The sequence below is a fragment of the Falco cherrug genome, chromosome 5 (assembly GCF_023634085.1).
Source record: "Falco cherrug isolate bFalChe1 chromosome 5, bFalChe1.pri, whole genome shotgun sequence".
Classification (NCBI taxonomy): Eukaryota; Metazoa; Chordata; class Aves; order Falconiformes; family Falconidae; genus Falco; species Falco cherrug.
This window is the reverse complement of record NC_073701.1, coordinates 34,453,259-34,477,742: the sequence shown is the minus strand read 5'-3', so window position 1 is coordinate 34,477,742 and position 24,484 is coordinate 34,453,259. Positions and strand designations below refer to the sequence as shown.

The 24,484-nt window shown below is 52.7% G+C and overlaps 2 protein-coding genes across 5 annotated transcripts; both read left to right on the top strand.

Moving 5' to 3' along the window:
* The first annotated feature begins 141 nt into the window (after window positions 1–141).
* On the top strand, window positions 142–11,621 carry SSTR3 (somatostatin receptor 3). Of its 2 annotated transcripts, none has more exons than XM_055712559.1 (2): window positions 142–4,932; window positions 5,765–11,621. In XM_055712559.1, the coding sequence occupies exons 1-2, from the start codon at window positions 4,829–4,831 to the stop codon at window positions 7,023–7,025; spliced, it is 1,365 nt and encodes a 454-aa protein (XP_055568534.1). In that variant the 5' UTR covers window positions 142–4,828; the 3' UTR covers window positions 7,026–11,621. The 2 variants fall into 2 exon arrangements, with proteins under 2 accessions (XP_055568534.1, XP_005446779.1); XM_005446722.3 differs by having other exon boundaries at window positions 1,948–2,760.
* A 3,395-nt stretch (window positions 11,622–15,016) lies between these two features.
* C1QTNF6 (C1q and TNF related 6) lies at window positions 15,017–24,143 on the top strand. Of its 3 annotated transcripts, none has more exons than XM_055712522.1 (3): window positions 15,017–15,100; window positions 19,333–19,570; window positions 21,036–24,143. In XM_055712522.1, exons 1-3 carry the CDS (start codon window positions 15,047–15,049, stop codon window positions 21,581–21,583), a joined length of 840 nt encoding a protein of 279 aa, XP_055568497.1. In that variant the 5' UTR covers window positions 15,017–15,046; the 3' UTR covers window positions 21,584–24,143. The 3 variants fall into 3 exon arrangements, with proteins under 3 accessions (XP_055568497.1, XP_005446778.1, XP_027671876.1); XM_005446721.3 differs by lacking the exon at window positions 15,017–15,100 and adding an exon at window positions 15,259–15,487; XM_027816075.2 differs by lacking the exon at window positions 15,017–15,100 and adding an exon at window positions 18,400–18,498.
* Window positions 24,144–24,484: the final 341 nt, after the last annotated feature.

Here is a 24,484-nt window from a genome sequence, read left to right as displayed (position 1 = left end):
CATTCCTGCCATAACGCTCCTAAGCTCATGTCACAGGCAGTCATATCGGTACCAGCACTGACTCACACTGCCAGGCACAGGCAGAGTGAGAACAGGAAGGGGGCGGGGGGGCGGGGGGGTGAGGGGAGCGGGGAGAACAAGGTATGAATCACCAGTCCAGACAAATTACCTCCAAGCCACTAAAATTAAACTGAAGAGAGTGGTCCCAGCAGTACTATGGATCCGGCAGCTGTGAGCACCTGCCTTCCTGATGCATTGCAGGGGCCTGGAAGTAATAAGTGCTACAGGGTGGCTGCTGCCGCCACTGCTTGCAGGAGAGAGGAAGGCTCAGGGTGCAATGATTTGCACTGCAATATCCTGCAGTCCTAAGAGAGCACAGAGAAACTGTGGAGTTGAGCCAGCTTACCACTCCTCGATGCAGCACCACTTCCGAGTTCCAAAGGCTGCTTCCTGCACTGAGGAGGTGCATGGGTAATGTCAGCAACAGCCCACCACAGTGTAGCCCCTGAGGTACCCTGCTGCCAGGGAAATTTCTGCAAATTCAATTCATGGTCGGATCTGACTAAGGCAGTTAATTCAGTGATGTAAAACATTATCCACTTATAATGTCCAGAGCAACCCTGGAGTACATGCTATCCACAAATGTCTGCATTGCACATGGGCTGCCAGATAAATTTCCCAAGCCCCATCCAAAGGTAAGGTTAATTGTGTCAACAGAAGTCCAGAAGAGCAGAAATGAAGTCTCTGGTGTGGGCATATACCTGTGGAAAGGCAAGGGACATGAAGCCCTTGAGAATGGGACCTAGCCTCCCTTAAACATCCTATATGTTATTCAAATCAATGAATTCCCAGTGGGTTATTACTTCCTTTCACTTTTCAAGCCTTGGGTTTTATCTTCTCAGTCTGCCTTGTCCCCTATCATGTACAGCAATGCAGAGAGGAGGACTCACCATGTGCATGAAACAAAATTCATGTATCTGACTACCTGTGGAGGTGCCTGGGTGGAGCTCTCCTTCCAACACGATACAAGCAGTTTGCACAACCCTTTTGGAGCTGAGGCAGGGAACGGGGCAGGACTCTGAGCATTGAGGAAGTGAGCTGGAGACCTGGAAGTTGTGATCCTATGACTGTGCTTTTCCTAACAAGTCCTACGAGAGGTAGAGCTTTGCTGTTGCATGGCTCTGTTTCTTCCAAGACACAAGCCTGGGGGCTCCCTCCCTGGTGCTGCAGATGCTTGCCCTGACAAAGATAGCCACGGGGTGCTGCCCATGCCATTCCTTCCCCAATGAGGTCTCATCTCTTCTTTGTGTCTCCAGACAGCGTTGTGGCCAAGATCTAAGCTAAGGCATCCTGACAGCTTTGAAGCCCTGTACTGCCTTCATCTGTTCACCTTTGAGCAGCACTGGCTGGAGCCAAAATTGCTCAAGCCAGTCTGGAAGGCCAAGTTTTAGACTCTGCCTATGTTCCGCTTGCAGAGATACTCCCTACTTCTTTTAAGGCTGGAACTGGCCCTAGGAGCTTAAATGCTTATAACAGCAGTGACAAATGTCAAGAGCTGGGTGACTGTGCAGCACATGGAGTCACTGATGTTGGCTGCAGGGCAGGGAAGAGTGTGAGGACTACAGGGAAGCATTTTGTGCAGGGAATGGGATGGAAAATGCTAATTTCCTTCCTCGGAGAGCTACTTACACAAAGGAGCTTAATTTCTTGCCCTGCCCCATTTCTTCTGGACCCACTCCTTGTAGCAGAAATTAAATCTTGTAGAGGAGTTTGAGGCTGTTGAACTGGAGATTTTTCCCCAAAGAGGTGCAAAAGATACAAGATTGTGCATGGAGCCAGGGGAGAGTTGAGAGATAGCTCCCCTATTTGCCCGTCTGCCCTCAGCTCCATCCACCTGGAGGTGCTTGTAGGGCAGAACAGAAGGGACAAGGGTTTGTGTGCTTAGCATCCACCTCGGTTCCTGAGCATCTTGCCAGCTGGAAGGCTTTGCCGTGTCCCTGCAGCTCCGAGCAGCACCGGTGCTGTCCGCAAGATCCACGGAACAGGGATCTCCTCTCCTGTGTGCCCGTGGGCATTCACAGGGCGCTTTGTACTGCCACAGCCCTCCCCCCCTCCTAGGGGAGCCGAGCCGAGTCCCCCCCTCCCGCCACGCCACTCTCCCGCCACAGAGCTGCTCTCTGCATCCCTCCCTTCCTCCTCTCCCTCTCCCTTCCACTGTCCCCAGCTTCTTTTCCCGTACTCGCCATTCCTCCATCCTCCCCTCCGCTGCACTCCCCCTCTCCCGCACCTGCCTCTCCCCCTTTTATTCTCCATCCTGGTCTCTCCCCCCGCTCCGCTCCGTCCATCCCCTCCTTCCTCTCCCGCTGCCGGTGCTCCCGTGCCCGGCGCCCATTGGCTGCCGGTACCCGTCCCCCGGCAGCCGCCGCTCCGCTCCCTCTGCCCGCGCCCGGCGGACGCGCCCCCTCCCGCGGGTGGCCGGGGCAGCGCGGCGGGGAGACCCGCCGGCCCGGGTGAGGGACCCCGCAGCGCCGGCCGCCGCCAGCGGGCGCGGCAGTGGGCCTCGGTGCCACCCCAGTGCCGCCCCAGTCACGGAGGGGGAGATGGGCAGGGCCAGGAAGGACTCGAGTCTCCGGTAGTGCTTGGTGGGACCCCCTCCCTCCAGGGACCGCTTGGCTCAGTTGCTTTTGAGAAAGGGGAAGGGGGAAAACGTGACACGGATTTTCCCGGTGAAGCAGAGGAAAATGTACCTCCCAACGACACGTAAGTACCAGGCGGCTCTGCCCGCTTTTCCCAGATGTCTCCCGCGGGCACGACTCCATGCAGAAGTTAACTCTGCAGTCCCAGAGAAGGAAACCTGCCGACCCCCCACCCCACCCTGACCCCCCAGCTCTGCCAGCCCAGCCCAGAGAGCTCAGCCCCGAGGTGAGGCAGGACGAGTCCTGAGCTAGAACAGGGCCCTGGGAAACCAGGTGGACAGGAGGGGATGGTGGCAAGAGGGACTGCAGGTTGTTGGACTCTGTGGTCCCTCCCAGCTTCTATTCCTGTTTTGTAACCAGGTCCAGGCTCAGCTTTTAGCATCCACCTCCTCTTCGCATTCAATGCAGAAATATTTTTTTTTCCCCCTAAAGAAAGCAGTAGCACCAATTTACTACCTATTCCTAGCTCTCTGCCTTCCTCCTGCTCTCCAGATATATGGACCAGGTATATTCTGGCAGCACCTGTTAGGGGATCCCAAGCCTTTTGCAACAGGTGCTATCTGCATCAGGGACAGACCCCAAGCAGATGCCAAGACATTATTAGTCAGAGCCCAAGGATCCTCATCAATTCCTACCTATGCAGGTGCTGCCAAAGCAGCCAGCAGAGTGGATCCAACCCAGCTGAGGCACTGGTGTCCGGTGTTTTTTCTGTCAAATTAACCAGAATGTGTGATGCAGCGGCATTTGAACTGGTAGATGGTACTCGACAAAGTTAGAATGGCACAAGACCACGCCTGCTTAAAGACAGAGCTCCTCCACTGCAGCTGTCTGAGCAGGAGAATGAGTTTATAGTGAATCAGTGCTTTGTGTTGCATGCCTTAGCATTTTGAGGGCTTTTGGAGCACTGAAGCTGGATTTACTGTATTGTTAAATCACAGCCTGAGCAATCAGCTTTGAGGTCTGGACCTCAGACACTTCCCCAAATGCTCTTCAGCCCCAGCATGAGTGTCCCCATCCATATTTGATATTCATGGGGCTCTGTCTTCAAATGCTTTTTTTGGGGGGGAAGTTCTTTTGCATGCAGGAGGAACATCCAAGAGGATTCCTAACTATGTCTCCACCTTTTAGAAGATCATCTTTTTATGAACATACTGTTCTGGTCTCTGCCACTCTTTGCAGGGATCTTTGCCCTCAGAGCAGCCACTGCCCTCCCCTTTCCTCCAACAAATGATTTGCGTCACTGGAACAGCACTGGAAAAAAATGTCAGAGTAAAGATCCTCGAGCTTAGAAATGTAATTTCAAACCACTTCCTACTCTGCCCGTTCATTGAAGCCACTCATGATGTGGGACAACACAGTACTGCAGGACTCCAAGAAATGCGCTTCCATCCGGACAGTGTGTCACCCCCCAAGGCACCTGCAAATAAAAAGAAGTCTAAACAATTCTAGTACTTTAAAGCTCATTTAAGTATAGCAGGAAACATGTATGCAATACCCTACAGAAATGGCCTTAAGACATAGTTGCCCAACTGTGTTTTTATGGGGCCTATCACACAAAGTTTTTTTAGCATGAGATGTGATACATTTGTGGATTCTGTTGGGTTTGCCGATCTGATATCCAGGGAATCCATCTAAAGCTCAAGTCTCCAAGTCTCCCCTAAGGTTTCCAGAAGCTGGAATGACATCTACAAAAAAAAAAAAAAAAAAAAAAAAAAGAAGAAAATCTGTAATATTAAGAAAGTTGTGATGGTACAGAGAACCCTGTCTGGGAGAAAAGTCTCCAGGGTGTTTCTGGCCTCCTGAAAGTCATTAATATACTTGCCTCTGAGACCCCCAGTTTTCATTTCAATAACAAAAGAGCTTCAGAGCCCTAAGAGATTTGTTGGGTTGGGTAAAGGTGAACCTCAGGGTCCTTGTTCTCTTCCATGAAGTCATCTTCCCTTCCAAGGAGCTAGTTTATCAAAAGGATGACCCTGTCACTCCACACCTCCAGAAAATTTTGCCAGAGCTGGAGTGATCCTGAAAGCATCACAGATCTCCCCTGCATAAGGTTTGTCAGGGTGTCTCTGGTCTGGAGTATGTCCTGGGCTCTGTATTTCACATATCTGGAGCCCTGACAAAAGACAGAAAGCATGTCCTTCCCTTATCTGTCTCTTCTCTCCCTGCAGCTTCTCACCCAGTGTCAGCAGAGAGCTGGTGGTGAACAGACAGTTTGTTTGTTCAAGGCTCTCTCTAGGTGAGCTGAGTGCTGTTTCCATGCCAAACCCTGATGTGACGGGCAATCGGGCACCTCAAATTAGGAAGGCTGGGACACTGTTTTGGTGTTGCAAGCAGCTGGGGCAGGCAGAGCCTCTTCCATTAGCGGTGTGTCAGAGGGTGCAGAAGGAGAGAGAGAGAAAACGAGAAAAAGACAAGAGAGATCTGCACTGATCCTTCTTGGTACCCGGAATAATCTGGCTTTTCCTTTACTCTCAAACTGACATAACACAAAACAGTTACCCTCCGGCTCAGGTGCTGAGCTCAACCTCCTGGCTTGGACTGAGAGTGGAAGTGCTTTCATTTCTGCTGGTGGGGCTAACAACCCCACAATAACCTGGCCAGTCCAAAAAGAGCTTCAGCAAGCAGGAGGACACTCAGTGAACGGGGAAGCCAGAGCTGGAATGGCACTTTGTCACTGGATGCTCTTCCCTCTTTTGTTCATGAGGCACCTGCCACTCATAAATGAGAACCAGGACCCTCATGACTATGTCCTCAGTATCGGTGCCAATAGCAGAAAGTTAGAAATATCCCTGTCCCTATCCTAGTCTGTGGTTCTTTCACAAAGGAGAGGATCCCTTGGCCCATGTTGAGCCATGGCCCTGTTTGTCCCTTCATGCCCACTGTGCCTTCCAGGAATAGATGAGGTCGACATTGTCCTACATCTTCCAGCAGCTGCCAGCATCCACAAACTCTTCTCGACTTCCCATGCCTGTCCACACTTACATGCAGTTCATGTGGTGATTTTATCTGTGCTTTGTTCAGCTCTCATGTCCTCAGTATCAATGGCTTTTTTCTCCTTTCACCTGCAGATTGCTAACTGATCCTGCAAGGACACTGCCCACTGCCCTTTTCCCTGCCTCTGCTATGGACACTTCTGCTTTCAGCCTCCCCACGCCGGCAGTGTCAGAGGAGGGGAATGCCTCTGGCAGCTGGGCAGGCTTCACCACCCCCAACAGCTCCACCACCGCCAGCCCTGGTGTGGTTGTCAGCGGTGTCCTCATCCCTCTGGTCTACCTCATTGTCTGTGTGGTGGGGCTGGCTGGAAATTCTCTGGTCATTTACGTGGTCCTGCGGCACTCTGTGAGTGAGTCGGTGACCAACGTCTACATTTTGAACCTGGCCCTAGCTGATGAGCTCTTCATGCTGGGCCTGCCATTCCTGGCTGCACAAAATGCCCTGTCCTACTGGCCATTTGGGTCTTTCATGTGTCGCCTGGTGATGGCTGTGGATGCCATCAACCAGTTCACCAGCATCTTCTGCCTGACAGTAATGAGTGTTGATCGCTACCTGGCCGTGGTCCACCCAGGGAAGTCCTCCAAATGGCGGACAGCACGAGTGGCCAAGGCCGTTAGTGCAACTGTGTGGGTGCTGTCTTCTGTAGTGGTGCTGCCCGTGGTCATCTTCTCGGACGTCCCTTTAGGAATGAGCACATGCCACATCCAGTGGCCAGAGCCTGCCTCGGTGTGGAGAGCTGGCTTCATTGTCTACACTGCCACCCTGGGCTTCTTTGGGCCATTGCTGGTGATTTGTCTCTGCTACCTTCTTATCGTTGTGAAGGTTCGTTCTTCTGGCAGGCGGGTGAGGGCTCTGTCTTCCAAGCACAAGCTTTCAGAGCGCAGAGTGACCCGCATGGTGGTGGCTGTTGTGGCCGTCTTTGTCCTTTGCTGGCTTCCCTTCTATGTTCTCAACATAATCAATGTCGTCTGCCCACTGCCAGAGGAGCCATCCCTCTTTGGCGTTTACTTCCTCGTGGTGGTGCTGCCATATGCCAACAGCTGTGCCAATCCTATCATCTATGGCTTCCTCTCTTACCGCTTCAAGCAGGGCTTCCGGAGGGCCATCCTCAGGCCATCCCGCCGGATCCAGAGCCAGGAGGTGCCAGCGTGCCCCCCAGAGAAGACTGATGATGAAGGGGAAGAGGGTGAGATCAGCAAGATCACCCAGAATGGTAATGACAGGCAGGAGCACCCTCTAAGCAGTAGGGAAGGAGAAAGCAATGAGCAAAAACCACTCCCTGAAGAGCCCATGGGATGTGAAAAGAGCAACAAGTTGCATGTCAGTTATTTATGATGAAAGGGACGGTGCAGGGGACAGACACACTGGGACATGGGACCCCCTTCACCCTCCGTGCTTTTCCACCTCAAAGGCAATAGGAGGTGTTGATACAAGGGAATATTAAAGTCCAAGACTGCTTAAAAATGAAGAGAGCTCCATAATCTTGTGGAAGACACAAGGCATTGTTCTTGGCTTTGGAAGGGACACCTGAGGTTTGGTAAAGGAAGGACTGCACCCAGGGAGAGCTGAAGAGATGATGGGCACTGACAGTATAGAGAAAGCAATGTCAGCACTAGACTGCATGATTTGTCCTTAGATGACCCAACTGTGAAGGTCATTATCTGCCATCTGACTGAGGCACCTCAAGGAAGTCCTTAAATGACATATACAACAAATAGGCATCCCAGTGCCTTGATTATCTTCCTTATAAACATGAGAAGTAGTTTACCCTGTAAGAAAAACAGGAAGGAACAATGTCTGCAGCAAAGACATACGAGCCAGTTACATGCACGGGTGACCCCTCTCTAGCTCTCCAGTAAGCCTTGGGGACAACTTTCCTACCCATGCTCATCGTGGCTGGAGACCACTCTGACTGCTCAAAGCCTCCTCTTTCTTTCCAGGGCTCTCATGGACTCTGGGTAGGGTGATGAGACTTACCTGGGAGAGCAAATGGGACATTTCTTTTCTGCATCTCAAATTCTTCAGGGTTTTCCTGGTGCCTCTGCATCCTGGTGGAAGGTGTAACAAGGGTAGAGGAGAAGACAACAGGGCATGGGTTGGAGGCAGGGTTTCCTACAAGCTGAAATGCCCTTTCCCCTTTCCTCTCCCTAAGCCTTATTGTAAATAAACAAACAGCCTTTGAACTTAAAAGGCCAACTGGGCAGAACAGTTCTGTGTGTTTAGGGAAGAGGGGTGCCATAGATTTGGCTCTCCTGAGAATACACAATGCCTCTGAAATGAGTTGATCTCTGCAGAGATTAATGTTTGGCTGGTGCAGGAGATCGAGGCATGTATCAGTAGCAGATGGCGGCAGGGAGCAGAGGGAGGTTGGGGGATCTCCAGCATGTGAGAGCTGTGTTTGCAGGAGTCTGGGCAATAGGAGGAACTGATTTGTCTTGTGGGAAATGTTAGAATATTTGGCCCAGGATGGAGAGAAATGGTGTGTCCGCATGCACACAAAGGTGGTTGTATGCAAGTTTGATCACTGGACTGCACATGTATGAGAATGGCCAAACAGGATCAGAGATCAAGGAGCCAGGGCTAGTGGAAGACATGCATGGGCTGAGCACTGATGCTAATCTGTGTGTGGCTGTGGGGTGCATATAAATGTGTACAAATGTACATGAAGGGGTAACCATGCGTGTAAGTGTATACAAACATAGATGAGGAAGTGTGGTTATGTAATTGTGGGATGTTTAAGTGCAGATATGGTTGTGTAGGCATGCAAGTATGTATGGAAATGTGTGCGTGTGCACGTGTGAATGCTTGGGTAAGAATGTGAGAGTATGTGTGCTGCTGTGAGTGCTGAATGAGTGCTTGTTTCTGTGCATCGGCTGTCGGAGGGAAGTTGTGGGTGGGCCCATCCAAGTGTGCAGGCTAGAGGGGCAGAAATGTACAAGGGTGAGTAGGTCTCTCCACTTTGACTTTGTTCCTGCAGGCTCTGCTGAATCTCCGTCCCTATACCTTGAACTTCTCCATGAATGCTGTTGCTAAGCTACAGCCACAAAGATGACTCTTATACTAGAGCCCTTGGTTGTATTCGGGCACTTTTCTCCACAAATAATTTTGAGAAATGGGAAGGAGGGACCCACTAGGAGGAGACATGCCTCCCTGAGGTCAGGAAATGTTGGAGGTGGCAGTCTGTGGAGGGTCAGTGACAAGAGCTGGTTGGGTGATGGAAAGGTTCCTCACAGGTCACTTGAGAGAAGACATGAGATGTGAAGGGATAGCATGGGATCAGTTGTGCTGGAACAGAAGACAAAAGCCCTGGACTGGGAAGCAGAACAAGCTGCAGCAGCTGAGGATGACAGGAACAGAACCACTTCATGAGGAAGCAGGAGACAAGGTCACCCAAAGGTGACATAAGAAGAAGCGAAGGCCTAGCAGGCATCAGGAGAACTGCAGTGTAGGGCACCCAAGTTCAGGAAAAGAGTGTCACAGGGCTTCAGGTAAGGAGACATGTCACAGCCAGGCCAGAGAGCAGAGGAAGGGTGGGAAGGACTGCAAACATGACCAAGCAAAAGACATTCAGCTGTGTTCTCAGCCACTGGTACAGCTGACAGAGAAAGATTGTCCCTACGAATGCTCCATCCTCTTGTTTCCTCTTTGAACCTGGATTGCTGGTGCCAAGCTGTCCATGCCTATAGGCTCAACCTCTGGAGCTGAGCTACCAGTGATACCACACAGCTATTGCTTAGCTCCTCTTACAAAGTGTGCTTGCTGCCCTGAGCATGGGCAGACACCCAGGAGTGCAGGCTCAACTCTTGGGGAAAAGAAAGTGCTTGGTAGCCAGTTTCTATCCTCTGCTACCTCTTCACATCTCCTCCTCCTTCCACCCATGCATCAGCTGCCCACACTCTAGGCCCCAGTGAGAAAAGCAGCCAAATTATTCATAAGCACGGGTTATACAGTCTTGTGGACTAAAAAAGCCTTTTTTTTTTTTGGTTTGGGGAGCTCCCACTGCATCTACTGGATGAGGCACAATCAAGAAATCCTAGCAGAATGAAGACAAACTGCCAAAGCTCCTGCCTGTACAAGGGGCAGCAAACAGCAGGGAATTTAAAAGGTGTGGCTATCAAGTGGTGAGATAGATGGACAACACAGCACTTTAAACGGGGGTCTGTGTTGCTCCTCTTGCAGTGAGGAGCAGGGCAAGGTGAATGCTGGGCACCACTGGCATAGCAATCACTGTAGGGCAGGGGAGAAATGGTATTAGGTGAGGAGCATGGAACACTTTTTGTGGTTGATGACCAGGCACTGAAGAAGGTATGAGACAGTGAATGAGGACCTTGCAGAAGGCAGCTCAAATGGGTGGTAGGCAGATCTAGGAAGGGTTTCCTTCTCTGCAGAGTGGCTGCCCAGCTGCTGTGGGGAGATGGGGGAGTTCCCTGGCTGCCAACAAGCTTAACAGAGATGCTCTCCTTCACCATTGAATGGAGCTGAGACTTCATTTTGCAAGCCTTTGCAGCTCCATCTGCTGCAAGTCACCACTCAAGAAACTCCACCAACTGGTTGGCTTCTTAAAATACCTGCATCTTTGAAAAGCCCAAGCACTGCAACGCCAGCACCAAGCAAGCGTGCCAAGGAGACATCATTTTGACACATGGAGTCTGAGCCCACTAGCAAGGCAGCTCTGCGGGGGAGCCTGCTGGGAAAAACAAAATGTGCTCTGGAGAGACCTGCAAAATAATGGGGGGTCTTTAGTTTAAACAGGAGTTTAAAAGAAAAGGGTCATAAGCATCATATTTTTCTGTCTTGTGTTTTCTTCTCCCCTGTATGCCGCATCCTATTTCTCAGTGACAAATCGGGGGAAGAAATGGAGACAAACTAAAAATGAGACTGAGGGAGGGAAAAGAAAAGGTATTTTTTGTCTGAAATTCATGAGGAGAAAACAAATGCTACAAAAACCTGCCAACTGTCACCACTGATTAAAAGGCTGTTTTTTATAGGAACAGACGTTTGGAACGACGGACAGTACCTTGCTGCCTCCTGACCCTTGCCCCTCTCCTCAGCTCTGTCTCCCTCCTGGTGAATCCTCAGCTTTGTCTGTGGTAGCAGCATTAATCTGACCACCCTTATGATCCCTCTCCTAATGATGGTGTGGTTGACTCCGGGCAACCCAGAGGCCATGAGGACCGTGCGCAGTGGCTAAGTGAAATTCTGGACATGTTCAGGGGGATTTGTTCCAGTCAGATATGGAAATGGATTTTTCTATTCTGGGTGCAGAGACGTGGAGATAAGGGCTCCATCAAGTCCTGCGCTGCACAAAAGGTTTTATTCTCATCACGTAGAGGTTGAAGCTGCAAGACTAGTTAGGGCCGCAGTGATTTCAGCAGCATTGTGCAGTGCCTCTTCCCAGCAAACGTTTGATCATAGACAGGGTGTTAGAGACACGGAGAGCCCGTTCTGCCAGCCGCTCAGGGAGTTTATACGCACATGACAAGAGTGCACAAGGGCAGATATAGAGGCATATGTATGTGATGTGTATACATGCATATAAATGAGTATTGATGTGGTTGCACGCGTGTGTGTGTGGGTACATGTGACTGTGTGAATGTGTATGAATATATATGCATATTCACGTCTCTGAGTGCTTTGATTCAAGTATATTTATGTGTGCATGAGACCATATGTGGCCACCCACACAGATGCACACATACCCAGACATGCACGTACCTCTTGGCCTAAGCATGAACAGAAGAACATAGCACATACACCTCCATACACAGTGCAGGCATGGGCTAAAACTGGGAGATGACAATGGGACCTTGAAAATGGGACCCACACACAGACCCACCATACATGCACACCCAAGCAGATTTCTGCCAGCCCAACAGTGGCCTGGGGCAGCTTTGAACCCACTCAATGTGACCCTTTTGCTCTGCACAGGAGAGAAACGGTAAGGGCAGCAAATGACGATTGGGGGTGGGTGGGTGGTGGTGTTCCAGCGGGGAGAGGCCAGGGTGCGTTTCCAGGCTGTTACTAACACAGCCCACATTTAATGTCATTTGAAGCTGTTGTTAGGGAGCTGCCGCATTTGTCATCAGCAGGGAAATGCTGCGGCTCAGCTCAGGCAAAAGAACTGCTCAGGCCGCGTTGTGCTTCAGTCATTGTACAGGACCTTGGAAGAAGGGGGTGTGGGGAGGGGGCAGCAAGCCGTCAATCTGTTGTTGAAATGGGGTAGCCAATGGATAAAGGAGACTGGGAGATACAAGAAAGGGAAACACCCTTGAAAGGACGTTCCTGGCTCTCCTGAGGATTCAACAGAGAATTGAAATGCTTTATCTGCTCAAACGAGTGGAAAATATGCAAATATTTGCTCATAAAAACTTGGTGTTCTTTGCCTTCCCAAGCATAAAATATGCAAACGCCACACACAACGCAGCCGGCGCACTCAGATCTCACACTTGGCACGTCCCGCACAATCACACACACACATATATACCCGGCAGGTCAATGCAGCCAGCTAGAGACACGTGCCTGGGCTGCAGCATGTCCTTCTACACGCGACCAACAGGGCCGTGCGGGAAGGAGGTGCGCACGCCTCGCCTCACACTGATGGCTCGGGCCGTGCGCCAGCACCGCTTCTCGGTGGTCTTCAACCTGAGCTGCTGCCGAGCTGCGGGCGGGAGCCTGCGGAGAGGACGAAGGACACCATGAGCCGCCCCGGTCGCGACCTGCCCTCGGCCGCAGATGTCCCCCGCCGGCAGGACACGCGGGCTGCCCGCCCTTCGCGGCCACCGTGCGGCACGGGGCGGGGCGCTGCTGGTCGGCAGGGGGCGCTCGGCAGCCGCCGGGCGGGCGGGAGCCGGGGGGGCTGCGGCGGGGCCGGGCAGGCTGTGGGGGAGCCGGGGGGCTGCCGGGGGAGGGCAGGCTGGGGGGGAGCCGGGGGGCTGCGGGGGGAGGGCAGGCTGGGGGGGAGCCGGGGGGCTGCGGGGGGCGGGCAGGCTGTGGGGGAGCCGGGGGGCTGCCGGGGGAGGGCAGGCTGTGGGGGAGCCGGGGGGCTGCCGGGGGAGGGCAGGCTGGGGGGGAGCCGGGGGCTGCGGGGGGGCCGGGCAGGCTGAGGGGAGGGGCAGGCAGGCTGGGGGGCAGCTGGGCGGGCGGGGCGGGGGGGCGGCCTGACTCGGGGGGGCGGGCAGGCTGTGGGGGAGCCGGGGGGCTGCCGGGGGAGGGCAGGCTGGGGGGGAGCCGGGGGGCTGCGGGGGGAGGGCAGGCTGTGGGGGAGCCGGGGGGCTGCGGGGGGCGGGCAGGCTGTGGGGGAGCCGGGGGGCTGCGGGGGGGGGGGCAGGCTGGGGGGGAGCCGGGGGGCTGCGGGGGGCGGGCCGGGGCCGGGGCAAGCAGTCCTGGGGGGAGCCGGGCGTGCTGCCTTCGAGCCGTGCCCGCTTGTCTTTTCTAACTGGAAACCTGCTCTTTTCTAACGTGGAAATGTGTGGGGTTTGGGGCAGGGCTGCGCCCTGCAAGTTTGCTGCAGGAGTGGCTGGTCCCAGCACCCTGCACACTCCGTGGTGTGCTGACTGCGGGAACGAGGGATATTGGCTGGACTTTCGTCGGGACCCCTCTCTGACAGCACTGTTCTTGGAAATCCCGCGTACTCGCCATGCAGGTTGTGGGCCTGGCAATCCATGCAGAGCCCTCTGTCACACCGTCCGATGCATTGTGGCAACCACAAGGCATCATACAGTTGCAGCAGAGATCTGTCGCTCTGAAAGCATCAAGGTTTGTTGCACAGGTATCAAACTACGCCTGTGCTGTGTGCCTTGAAGATGGAGTGATGAAGAAAATGCTCATGCTGGATCAAACGGCTAGAGAATGGGGCAGGACTCTTGCCTGTTCACTGGTTGTAAGGACCAGTCTCAGGACAGTGCTACCAAGTGGTGGTGGAACCTCTCTCTGTTTCAGACCCCCAGCCTGTGTCAGGGTGGTTCCCTTAGTGGGAAGTACCCCTCACAGATCCAAGAGCTTCTGTGAGCTCTTAAACACTGGCTTTCCCCCCTCTTGCCACAAAGTATTTGTTTCCTTGGTGAGAAACCTTTCTCCACACTCCTTGTGAGAGCTGAGGTGCCCCCAGTAGTGATCTGCTATTGATAACTGCTCGGGGCAGGGCTAGGAGCATGTGTAGGGAAGGACAGCACAGGGGTAAAAACTCCTGGGTCTACACAGGAGTGGATGGGAGGAGGAGGCATTCAGATGCGTAGAGGCAGAAGGCAGCATGCTTGGCTGAAGGTTATTTTTAAGGACTGGTTCAAACAGGCTGCAAATGTCACCTGGTAGCTCCCACCCAGCCAGGCTGTTGGGTCTAGATGCTTACAAGGCAGCAAAGTCTTGCTGATTGCAGAAGGGTTAGTGCTTGTAGCCACATGCCAGAGTTTGGGGTGGATACTGGCACAGTTTCTTGTCTCTGGTCTCGTGGGCAGGGTCACAAGGCGGGGTAAGAGATAGGACACTCAAGCTGGAAAAGCTGTCTGTGGGGAGAGGGGCAGCCTGGGTGATGCGCCCTTAGCTGCAAGGCATCTGCAACTGACACAACTTGTCAGCCGGTCTCTAATACACCGTTCAGCTGTGTCTGGCAGAGGTGCGGTGTCTCGGAGGCAGTGGGAAGTGGGAGACAAGCTCACACTGTCATGCTTAGTGCCAGAGACTGCCAGGTCTAGCAACAGCTTTGCTGTAGCGATGAGTACAGGTGAACAGCTCTTCCAGCTGCTCCTCAGCCACGTGGCGTTTCAGCAATGCACAGCAAAAAAATGTAGCGGCTTTGCCAGGCCTTGATCTCCATGTGAGATAGTCCAGGCTGCCGGGCAGCCCACAGCAGAAATTTCTGCTGGCAGAAGTGCCCTCAAATTCAGCAGCAGCCTGTGTAAAGCCAAGGAGCGTGTCATTCTTGGTTGGTCCAGGCCCATCGGCAGAAGTTACAAGAGAAATGTAGCCATGCATCTGACGTCCAGCCGGCCTGCCCACCCTCAGAGACATACTAAATATTCTAAGCCAGTAATTTCACACTGCGCTGGTGCTCTTGGGTAACAAGGGCTGGCTGTTATACAAGCCTTGTGCACAGTCATGGAGTTCACAAACTGGAAAATATTTGTGTTATCATAGAATCATAAATTCGTAGAATAGTTTGGGTTGGAAGGGACCTTTAAAAGTCATCCAGTCTTCCCAGCCTCTTCTGGAGCCTGGCCAGAGATGATCAGCAATCCTGATACGGCAAAAGGCCAGCTGCTATTACAAGGTAACCCAAGGGAACCCCGAAGTAACGAAGCACAAAAACACACTGCCACCTCTCTGTGTCTCAGGTGTCCCCCTCCCTGTTTGCAGGCACTATGGAAGGGCAAGGCAAAGGTACCCGGCATCAGTTGGGCAGTGATGGGCAGGAGGTGAGCACAGAGCAGTGCTGCTCATTGCTTCCCAGCTCTTGCAACATGTGAGCTCTCTTTCCAAGGGTAGCAATGGCAGTAGCCAAAAGCCTGAATTTTGCTTCCAGAAGGAATCAGCTGTTGAGCTGAGCAAATTGGGATATTGTGCAGAGTGGGTGGAAGGAGGGAGGGAGGGAAAGCCAAGCCTGACATGGGCCAGAGCAAGAGGGGAGGCACTCGCAAAGGCCTCGGAGGCAGGATGGAAAAGACAGTAATTACATAAGAGCACTTGGCGAGCATCTGGCTGGAGTCAGCTGGGCCCCACCAGCCCTCCCTCTCCGCGCTGCTAACCAGGAGCAGCTGAGGATACGGATAACCCAACGCAGGACTCTCCAGAGGGGAGCGGAGGTAAGAGGTCCTCTGCTTTCTCTCCCAGCTTGCGATGCTCTTGGAGAGTGGGGGAAGAGGGCTGGGGAAAAAGGGAAAGGGGAAGTGGCTGTGGTGGAGAAGAAGCAGCCAGGAAGGGGAAGAGAAGGAGCTGCTTCTCTGCCTCTTGGTGGGGATGATACCTTTGCTCCGGAGGTTTTGGTGAGGGAGGAGCTGTGCAGGGTGAGTGTGTGGGTCTTTGTGGGTGGATGTATGTTTGTATGTACAGCAGAGCAGGAGAGCTGAGCTGTACACAAGGGCTAGAAAGGGAAGAAAACATCAAAGTTATTTTCTTCCTTCTGTACCTGTGGTAGAGAGGGTTAATAAGATGGAGGCGGTCATCGGGGAGAGTCAGGCTTTAGCCCCCTACTTTTCCCGTGTTGGGGGGTTGCAGGAGAAGGGAGGAAATGCAGGAGGAGGAAGCAGCTGCTTTTGGGCAGGGATTGTTGCAGTCCAATCTGGCCAGAGCTTCCCTGGGCTGCCTCCAAGGCAGAGTATGTGATGAGGGAGAGGGAAGATTCTTGAGCACACAAGGTGCCTTCAGGCTTGGGTTACACTTAAAAGTGTGGCTGGCACAGGGTTATTGGATAGCATTCTCAGAACATGTATCTTGGAGCACTCAGCCATACAAACCAAAAGTTTCTGCAAATGTAGCTGCCCTGGCAAAATTTTGCTGGTTACAGCAAGTTCCTTTCATGGAGCAGGGTGATACTACCCTAGCAAAAGTGTCTTTACTTAGCATAAACTGCTGTCCATTTGGACATGCCACCAATGCAAGTCTTTGCCGGCTGCCTGCAAGTCCCTATTCAGCTCAGATGAGATGTTAAATACAAAGTCCTGCTCGCTGCCCACTGTGAGCTGTTCTTGCAGTCAGATGAGACAAAGGCAAAGGCCCCAGCTGATGAGGTCCTCCATGAAGAATGTTTGCTTGGTTGTGAGCAACTGAGGAGTGCAGATGGAAATGTGGGACAGAAATGAGGACAATGGCTTCCCTTGCTAGCTGTTCCTCTTGGAAAGGTAGAGGAGAGCAGACAAGGCTGAGAGCTGCAGAAGGGGGTAATGGCATTTTTGGAAATATGCCAGGCAGGAAAACCTGAGGGAGTGAGACGCCACAATAGCTTTGATGTGACAGAGAGGAACTTTTCCTTCAGTGTCAGTCTCTGAGTTTTCATGCACCCCAGAAAATGTATTGGCTTTCTATATTACCGTCAGCTGCCGAAATCCCCACCAGCAGCAGGCAGAAGTAGACAACACAACTGATCACAGAAACCTACTTCTGTCAGCTGGCAAGGCTCCATTAGGAAGAAGCGTTGCCCTAAACTTTCCCCCTTTTATTTTCCAAAATGGGAAAGCAAGGCACAGGCAGATGTGGGAGACTTGCAGTGTGTCTCATTACACATTGGTGCTGGAGCCTGGCTAAGAACTCAGGAGTACAGCCACAAATTTCTTGGTCCTCCTCCTGCCCTGGCTGGGAGGCATGTTCACTCCATGTTCATTGAGCTCAAGGCTGACAGGCAGCCTGAGAATATCTCCAGGCCTCCCAGCCCCCCTTCCTCCCTTCCCCCAGCTTGCAGCACATATTTTCCCAGAGTTTTCCGCTTGCTTCTGCAGTGGTGCTGGGGTCCTGCCAAACGCCAGCCACTCTCTGGGAAGCGGGGCCTCCCATTCCCAAACCAAGCAAATGGGAGAAGGAAAACAGAAAGAAAAAAAAAAAAAAAAAGTCCAAGCACACGTAGACACACACAAAACCCTTTCCTCCTCAGAAACCTTGGAGCCTTCTCCAGCTGCTCTTGGAAATTGCAGAAGGCACAGTGCTGACTTGGCCCTTCTGGCCCCCGCAAAAGAGAGCTACTGCCCATCCTTCTTCCTTCTACCTCCCACAGATATGTGCATCCCCCACAGGGTGTAAGTTCCTGAATCCAGGTTTTCTGCAGGATAGGATCCCCAAAATCCTCTTCCCAAGAGATTCTGCAGTATAAGAAAAGTCTCCTGCCCACCCCACCCCCGTGGCACTCTTCCCCCCCCCCCAAATGCCCTTCATTCCCAGGTCCTGGCGCAGCCACATAGCAGTCATCCTGACAGCACAAGCATACCAGCTCGACGCCAGGCTGGGTGCAAAGATCATGGCCAAGGTTTGCTCCAGATCCTCAGCTTTGCTGGCAGGCAGCTCCCCACAGCAGGGCTGTGCTTCAGGCCAGGCACACCCCTCCCGTGCGAACTGGTCAGCCCAGGACATAACCCAGGGACATGACCGGTAGATGACACGCCAGAGTGCAAGGCTTGGGACTGTGCCCAGGGAGAGGGGGTGATCAGAGAGGAAAAAACCTGATGTTTCTTCCAGTTGGCAGATGAGCCGTCTAGAAACATCACGCCTGTGGCAAGAGGCCGCAGTGGCGTGCAGAAGAAACAATGCAGGAGGGAATGAAAGATGAAGTTTGGGGACTGTGAGTGGGACACGCACAGCTGGGGAGAGCATCGCCAGCCAAGTGAAGGGCCAGGACAAGGGACTAATGCAGAGGAGTGGGGGCAGAGTCCTGCACCGGCCCACCTGAAGGAAAGCCTGTCTCTTGCACTGACACACATCTTGCCCATCCTGAGATGCTCAAGGGTGGGACACTGCCCTGCTGCCCACCCACCCCTTGCACAGGGTGCAAACTGTGCTGCCTGCCTTTTGCTGACCAGGGCTAGGCTGCACGGAAGCAAAATGGTGGTGAAAAAACCCCAAACCATATATGAGGAAAAGGCGCTACCTAGGAAAGAGTTAAAAGGCTCCGAAACCCAAGCCGGTTTGCAATGGAGAGCGCCCAAAGCCAGGGAGGGAAAGGGAGGGAGAGGGGAGGGAGCAGGTCCAAGCCCAGCTTGCGCGCCCAGCCAGCGCAGAGCAGCGCCGGTGCCAAGAGCCCGCTCGCTTAAAGCCATGGGCCGGGGGGCGGCTCTGCCGGGGGAGCGCAGCCCGCGGAGGGGAGCGCGGAGCGGAGCTCTCGGCCTCGGGGGTGAGCTGCCACGCTGCGCTGGGGGGCAGGCAGAGGGAAGGGGGGGCAGAGGCTGGGAGAGGGGCTTTCTCAGCTTGCTTGCGTGTCTGTCTGCCGTAAGCATACTTCTCTGCAGGCTGCCTGCCCCGAGCTTTGCTTCCTTCACCCTGCGCGGCGAAGCAGCTCCCCCCGGCCTGGCTGCCCTCGGAGGAGCCGGCCATCCCCTCGGGAAGGTGCTGGGGTCTGGCCGAGAGCACAGCTGAGCACTGGTGGGAGGGGGCCGAGGCACTGAGAGGGATGGGGTTTGGTGGGGGGAAGGAGGGGGCTGAAGTCTGGTTCCCAGCCCAGAGGAGAAAGGATGTGGGTCAGACTGCCTGGGACAGAGGGGTGGTTGGGTTAGACTCCCCTAAAAAGTTGGTATCTAGTGACTGGTGGGCTGAAGAAGTTTTTCACAGCCCTCTTCCCAGGTTCAGTAGCCCACAGGAGCATGCTTTTGCTAAAGGGGCTGTGTGGTTTGCCACGTCTCCTTCCTCTATTCCAGCCTGGGGACTGAATCTTCTAGTGGCTCCAGTGGTTTGCCTAGTGAGGGTCAAGTCTTCTTCCAGGGTTAGGACCTAGTCTCCAGTGGTCTGCGCAGAAGGGCGTGGGCATCCTCTTGGGCCGTGCGGTTGCTACTCAGATTGCAGCCTTGAACCTTCAGGGACTTCAAGCATGTAAACTCACTCTGCAGGACAGCGCCATTTCCTCCCACCCCTGGCTCCAGCCACAGGAAGATGCTTTGTGGTTATCTCTTCTCCATCCCACGTGTCCCCCCGTTCTTATACCTCACTCTGGTGCTTCCTTGTATCTTCCCAGGTCACCATGGACACAATGTACCTGCGCGCATCCCTGGCCTTCCTTCTCCTCCCTCTTTTTGTGCTTGGGGCACCCACCGATGAACCCAACCTCACAGAACAAGCCCCTGGTGCTTGCAAGCGCTGTTGTGACCCACCAGACTCTTCCACAGATGCCTTACCGCTCCCTCCCAGCCACCACCACTTGCCTTACCCAATGCCGGAGGTCCGTCCCTATATCAACATCACCATACTGAAGGGTAAGTGTCTGTCTGGGCCCCGGGATGCCAAGGCCTGCTCAGGGACTGGTGGCATTTCGATGGAGGTGACAGCTGGATTGCTGGCATGCTGGTTATGCTAACAGACTGTCAGATGCCATACTGAATGGTATGTGCCCACACACACTGTGCCCAGGGTTTAGATTTTTTGTGCTGAGTCTTGTAGTGCCTGAGGGAAGGAGCAGTCTATCCAGCTGCAAAATAAGGATGTTTGGAGGGTAAGCATTGGCACCCAGGAAGGCTGTGGGGAAACATTCTCCAGCTCCGTGGGTCACGTGCATTTTGGAGTGGGGGGAGGGCAAAGGGAGGCGGCAGCTATCTGCAAGCACCTCCAGGCTAACTGGCAGTAAATCCCAGCTCATTCCACCCTGCTGTGGCTGGCTTGGCTAATGGGAAAAGGCTCCCTATTTTAGATCAGCTCCTCCCTTCAGGGCTCCCCTTTTAGCTTTTGCTGCGGGCAAAAGCCTGTTCCCAGCTGGATCCTGCTCCACTCGCTTATTGTTGTTCTGTGGTTCCTGTAGGCTAGCTGGGCAGATGCTCCCCCTTCCCTGCCCATCCTGGAAATAGCTGCAAGCCATCAAAGCTCAGAAGTGTGTCTGGGTTAGATAGAGGCCTGGGCTAAAGTGGGATGTTGCAGGGGGACCTACAATACTGTGCAGGGGATGGAGGGGCAGAAAAGAACAAGACACAAATCTGGGGCACTCACTTGTGCTGGAGGCTGCGCTGACTCCTATCTCTTCTCTCTGTACATAGTGTACGTTCTGGTGCAGCTCACTGTCTGTATTGATGCCTGCCCAAGTGTGTGACAGGCAATGCACAAACTCCAGGGTAGAACTGCAGTATTACTTATACTAATATACAGGATGCACAGGGGATGCCGGTATTGTCCAGAGTACCAGCCCTTTAACTTGCACCGCACCATCCACCAAGTCCAGCTTGAACCTTTTCCCTCTTACCCACCCTATTGTACCTCTCCAGTCATATTCACCCACAGGCTTTACCTCTTCTTCCCTTCTCCAGCCTACACTAAGAACAGTGTGCACCCTACATGGATAATTGGGTCATAGGAGAGGTGTGTAGGAAGGCAGGGGCTGTGGTGGAGGTAAAGTGTGGAGGAAGAAGAAGAGGTCAAGAGCCCCACTGGTACTTTGCACTGCTGGGCTCCCTTTCAGGCTGAAGTCTCCTAAGGACAGGCCCTAGTGCCTCCAGCAAGGTCATATCATGTGGTGATAAGGTTTTTTAAAAGAAGAAACCCCAGTTGCACCCAGAGCTCTGCTAGCTCCTTTCCCATGAAGCACAATGATATTTTGACCCTCAGGAGTGTTCCTTCTTCTGGCATTGCCCCATTCTTGAGCAATCCTCTGCCTCCTCATCAGGCATTCTCACTGCCACTTCCACCTCTCCATCTGGTATCACACAGGAGTGTGTTCTCTGCTTCCTCTTGTAGGAGAGAAAGGAGACCGAGGAGAGCCTGGGATGCCAGGGAAATGGGGTAAAGAAGGACCACGAGGTGAGCGGGGTGCCCAGGGCCAGAAAGGCAGTAAAGGACAGATGGGCACAGCGGGAGACCCCTGCAAGCATCAGTATGCTGCATTCTCTGTTGGTCGCAAGAAAGCACTGCACAGCAGCGAAGGCTTCCAGGTCTTGATCTTTGACACCGTCTTTGTCAACCTCTACAGCCACTTTGATATGTTCAATGGCAAATTCTACTGCTATGTAGGGGGACTTTACTATTTCAGCCTCAACGTCCACACCTGGAACTTCAAGGAGACCTACATGCACATCATGCACAACGAAGAAGAGGCAGTCATCTTGTATGCCCAACCCAGCGACCGCAGCATCATGCAGAGCCAGAGCCTTATGCTGGAGCTTCAGGAAAATGATGAGATCTGGGTGAGGCTCTACAAGCGGGAGCGGGAAAATGCCATTTACAGTGATGATGTTGATGTGTACATCACCTTCAATGGGTACCTGGTCAAGCCCAGCCTTGACTAACTGTCTCTCCTCCTCCTTGGGGCCTCTTCGGCCTTTTCCTTCTTCCTCTCTCTCTTTCTCTCTCTCTCTCTCAATCTCTCTCCTGCCCGCAGCCACTGCAAATCACTTGGAAATGGGCCTGTGAAGTCTCAGGCACTGAGTGTGAAACTTGCCACACTGGCTTCCACCTCACGCTCTCTTGTAGCCAGGCCTGTAGCTGTCCACTTACAGCGAGACACTACCATCTCTCGCCCCCTCACCTCATGATCCCAACTTAGGTTATCAGCATCTTCTAAATCTGCCAGTGAGCTGTGTCTGGCATTTAGGGTCCTGGAGCAGGAGGAAAGCTAAAATGCTGCTCCTGGGGATGTGTCCCTCTTGCAGCTTCATACACAAAGGACTCCTGTATAAAGGGCTAAAAAGTCCCCGCTGCCCAGGTGCACCCTGGCTCGTCTCCATCACAACTAGACACACTAGTTTTGCAGCCTGAAACGTGGTCTTAATGTCACCTCTCACACCTGTAGTCTGGAGAGCTGACTGGGGTCTGATGGCCTCCTGTATCAGATGTAAGACCAGTGAGAAACAATACTGGTTTTCCAAAAAGGGGACTGTTGGTCTTCTGAAGTAAGTCACTGGCTTTCCTTAGATGCTCTTCTGGGTCACAGAGTCCAGGCTGGCTGTAAAATCTAGGCCTGGTGGGGCTGTTCCCTGCTGTGCTAGCTCTAGCCCTTCAAACAGGTGAAGGGCCAGACTCTTCAGAGCTATCTGCTGTTGAATCAGTAGAGCCCACCACTCGATTCCCAGTAAGGATCATAGAACAAGAGAGAGAGAGACCACCCTACCAAGCCTGCCTCCCCAAACTTCCCTGGGGTGCTACTTGGTCTCGGTTCCCCAGCTGTGGGAAGCTAGTCCAGACAGAGAACCTGAATCTGCTCCCTTCTTTGGCAGAGGTGCACCCATGGCCTTCCATTGGTATCAGCAGTATTTTTAACACTTGCTGATGTGAGGGGAGAGTCAGGCCCTGGTTACTGTGTGCCATTACATTGTCCTCCTGAAGGTGGTTCTCCCACACTGGTATTGAGGCACCGCTGTTTCAGGACCTGAGATAGCTGGAGGCTGTGAGAGCTATTGCAGTTACATCAGTTCCAAACCTGGGCAGGCTGGCTCCTCTTTGCCTCTGGGATGGAAAAGAGAGAGAGGTGAGACTACAACAGCTCACCCCAGGGTTAAAAGCTTCCCTGCCCCATGCTCCGTGCCCTTTTCTGGCAATCTCATCAGAACAACTGAGAAAAGCATGTGGCTAAAACAAATCCTTGCTCTTCTTGTCATGTTGGAGATGTTGCAGTGGGAAAGGAATGTCAGCAGCAGGGTTTTCTAGTACCATTTGTACTGGTCTCACACTGCTCTCACTCAAGTCCCTCCGGGATTGCTGTGGTCCTGGTGGGGGGCAGGTGAGGCTGACTCAGCACTTTGGGAAACCTACTTCCACATGTTGTGATGCTCCTGTAAACAGCGGTGCCAAGAGTTGTCTCTTTTTTGAGTTTCAGGACAGGACAAGCAGGAGGAGAAACTATTTCTCCTCTGCCCATCACTGGTAATGAAGTCTTCCGAGTTACATAGCTTCTGTGCTCTCATGATTAGCCGTGGTCTCTGCCTATAGCACCTGGGACTGCCAGAGCTCTGCCATAGGAGATATGCATCCTTATACAGGACTAGGTCTGGTACACTCAGCCCAGGATGGCAAGGGCACAGGGACCCAGGATAAATATTAAAAATGAACCTCAGAAAATCGCAGGACATTTTCTCTCTTGTCCTGTTTGCTTACCCTCCCTGCTTTGCTAAGGAAGATGTACAGACTGGAATGAGTTTCAGGCACTTTCTGTCCTGGATCCTCCCCACCACTGTCACTGAGGCAATGGGTATAAAAACAAGGTTTCACTGAGGCAAAGCTGGGTTTTTCCCAGGGAAGCATGTAATGATGGGATCATGGGAACTAAAGGAGACTGTGAGTTTCTTCCCCTCCCTAAGCAGGTCAAGTGTGTGGAATTGCTCAGAGACAGGATTTCAGACAGTAGAGAGGAAGCAGCATGTTGGAGATGATGCTCAGGACTGAATCCTTTTCTCTCTTCCTCAATAGACTGCAAACCCAGATATTGTCTATTTACAGTGTATAGTGCCCCTGTGTCTCCCTAAAGAAAATCAAGCCTCTCTAACACTTAATACCTCCAGAAACAAGCTTTCTTCTTCCTCCTTTTCTATTTGATGTTTGAATGCCAGTGATATGTCTCATGCGCCTATCCATGAGCAGTCAAACAGTGCCTGATCTGTATGAGAGGGGAGGGCAGGGGGACCAAAGGGTGTGTTTAACAGGCTTCTTGGTGCTAAACAAGATGGCAATCCCTTGGTGCTAATTAAGATTTCAGGAGTATTGGGTGCTTTCTGGAAGGTGTAGTAGGCCGAGTTGTAATGTACTGTGGAATTAATGGTGCTTTATGTTACAAAACCAAACAAACTCCAAGTTTTGTATATATATATGTATATTATTTTTTTTCCAGTGGTATTAAACTTTTTTTCCTTGGTTGTTTTGCACTTAGATCCGCTTTTCCCTCCCAACCTATTCCTTCTAGCTCTGATTGTCGCCAAATAGTGTGATGGAAAAGACACTGACCTAAAGTCAGGTACGAAGTCTAACTCGGCTCTAGAAACTTCCCTGGGCAATCCTTGGCAATCTTCTGTCTGTTTCCTTTGTGGAGAGCCATTCATTACCCTAAAGATATTTATTACTTGAACACTTATAATTGTGACAGTCCTCTCCTCTTCTGGGAAAGCATTAAGCAAATTCAAGGAAGGATTCTTTGGAAATTATCAAAAAAACCCAGGACAATACAATGGCTTGTAGGCTTAAGCTTCAAGTACTTAATT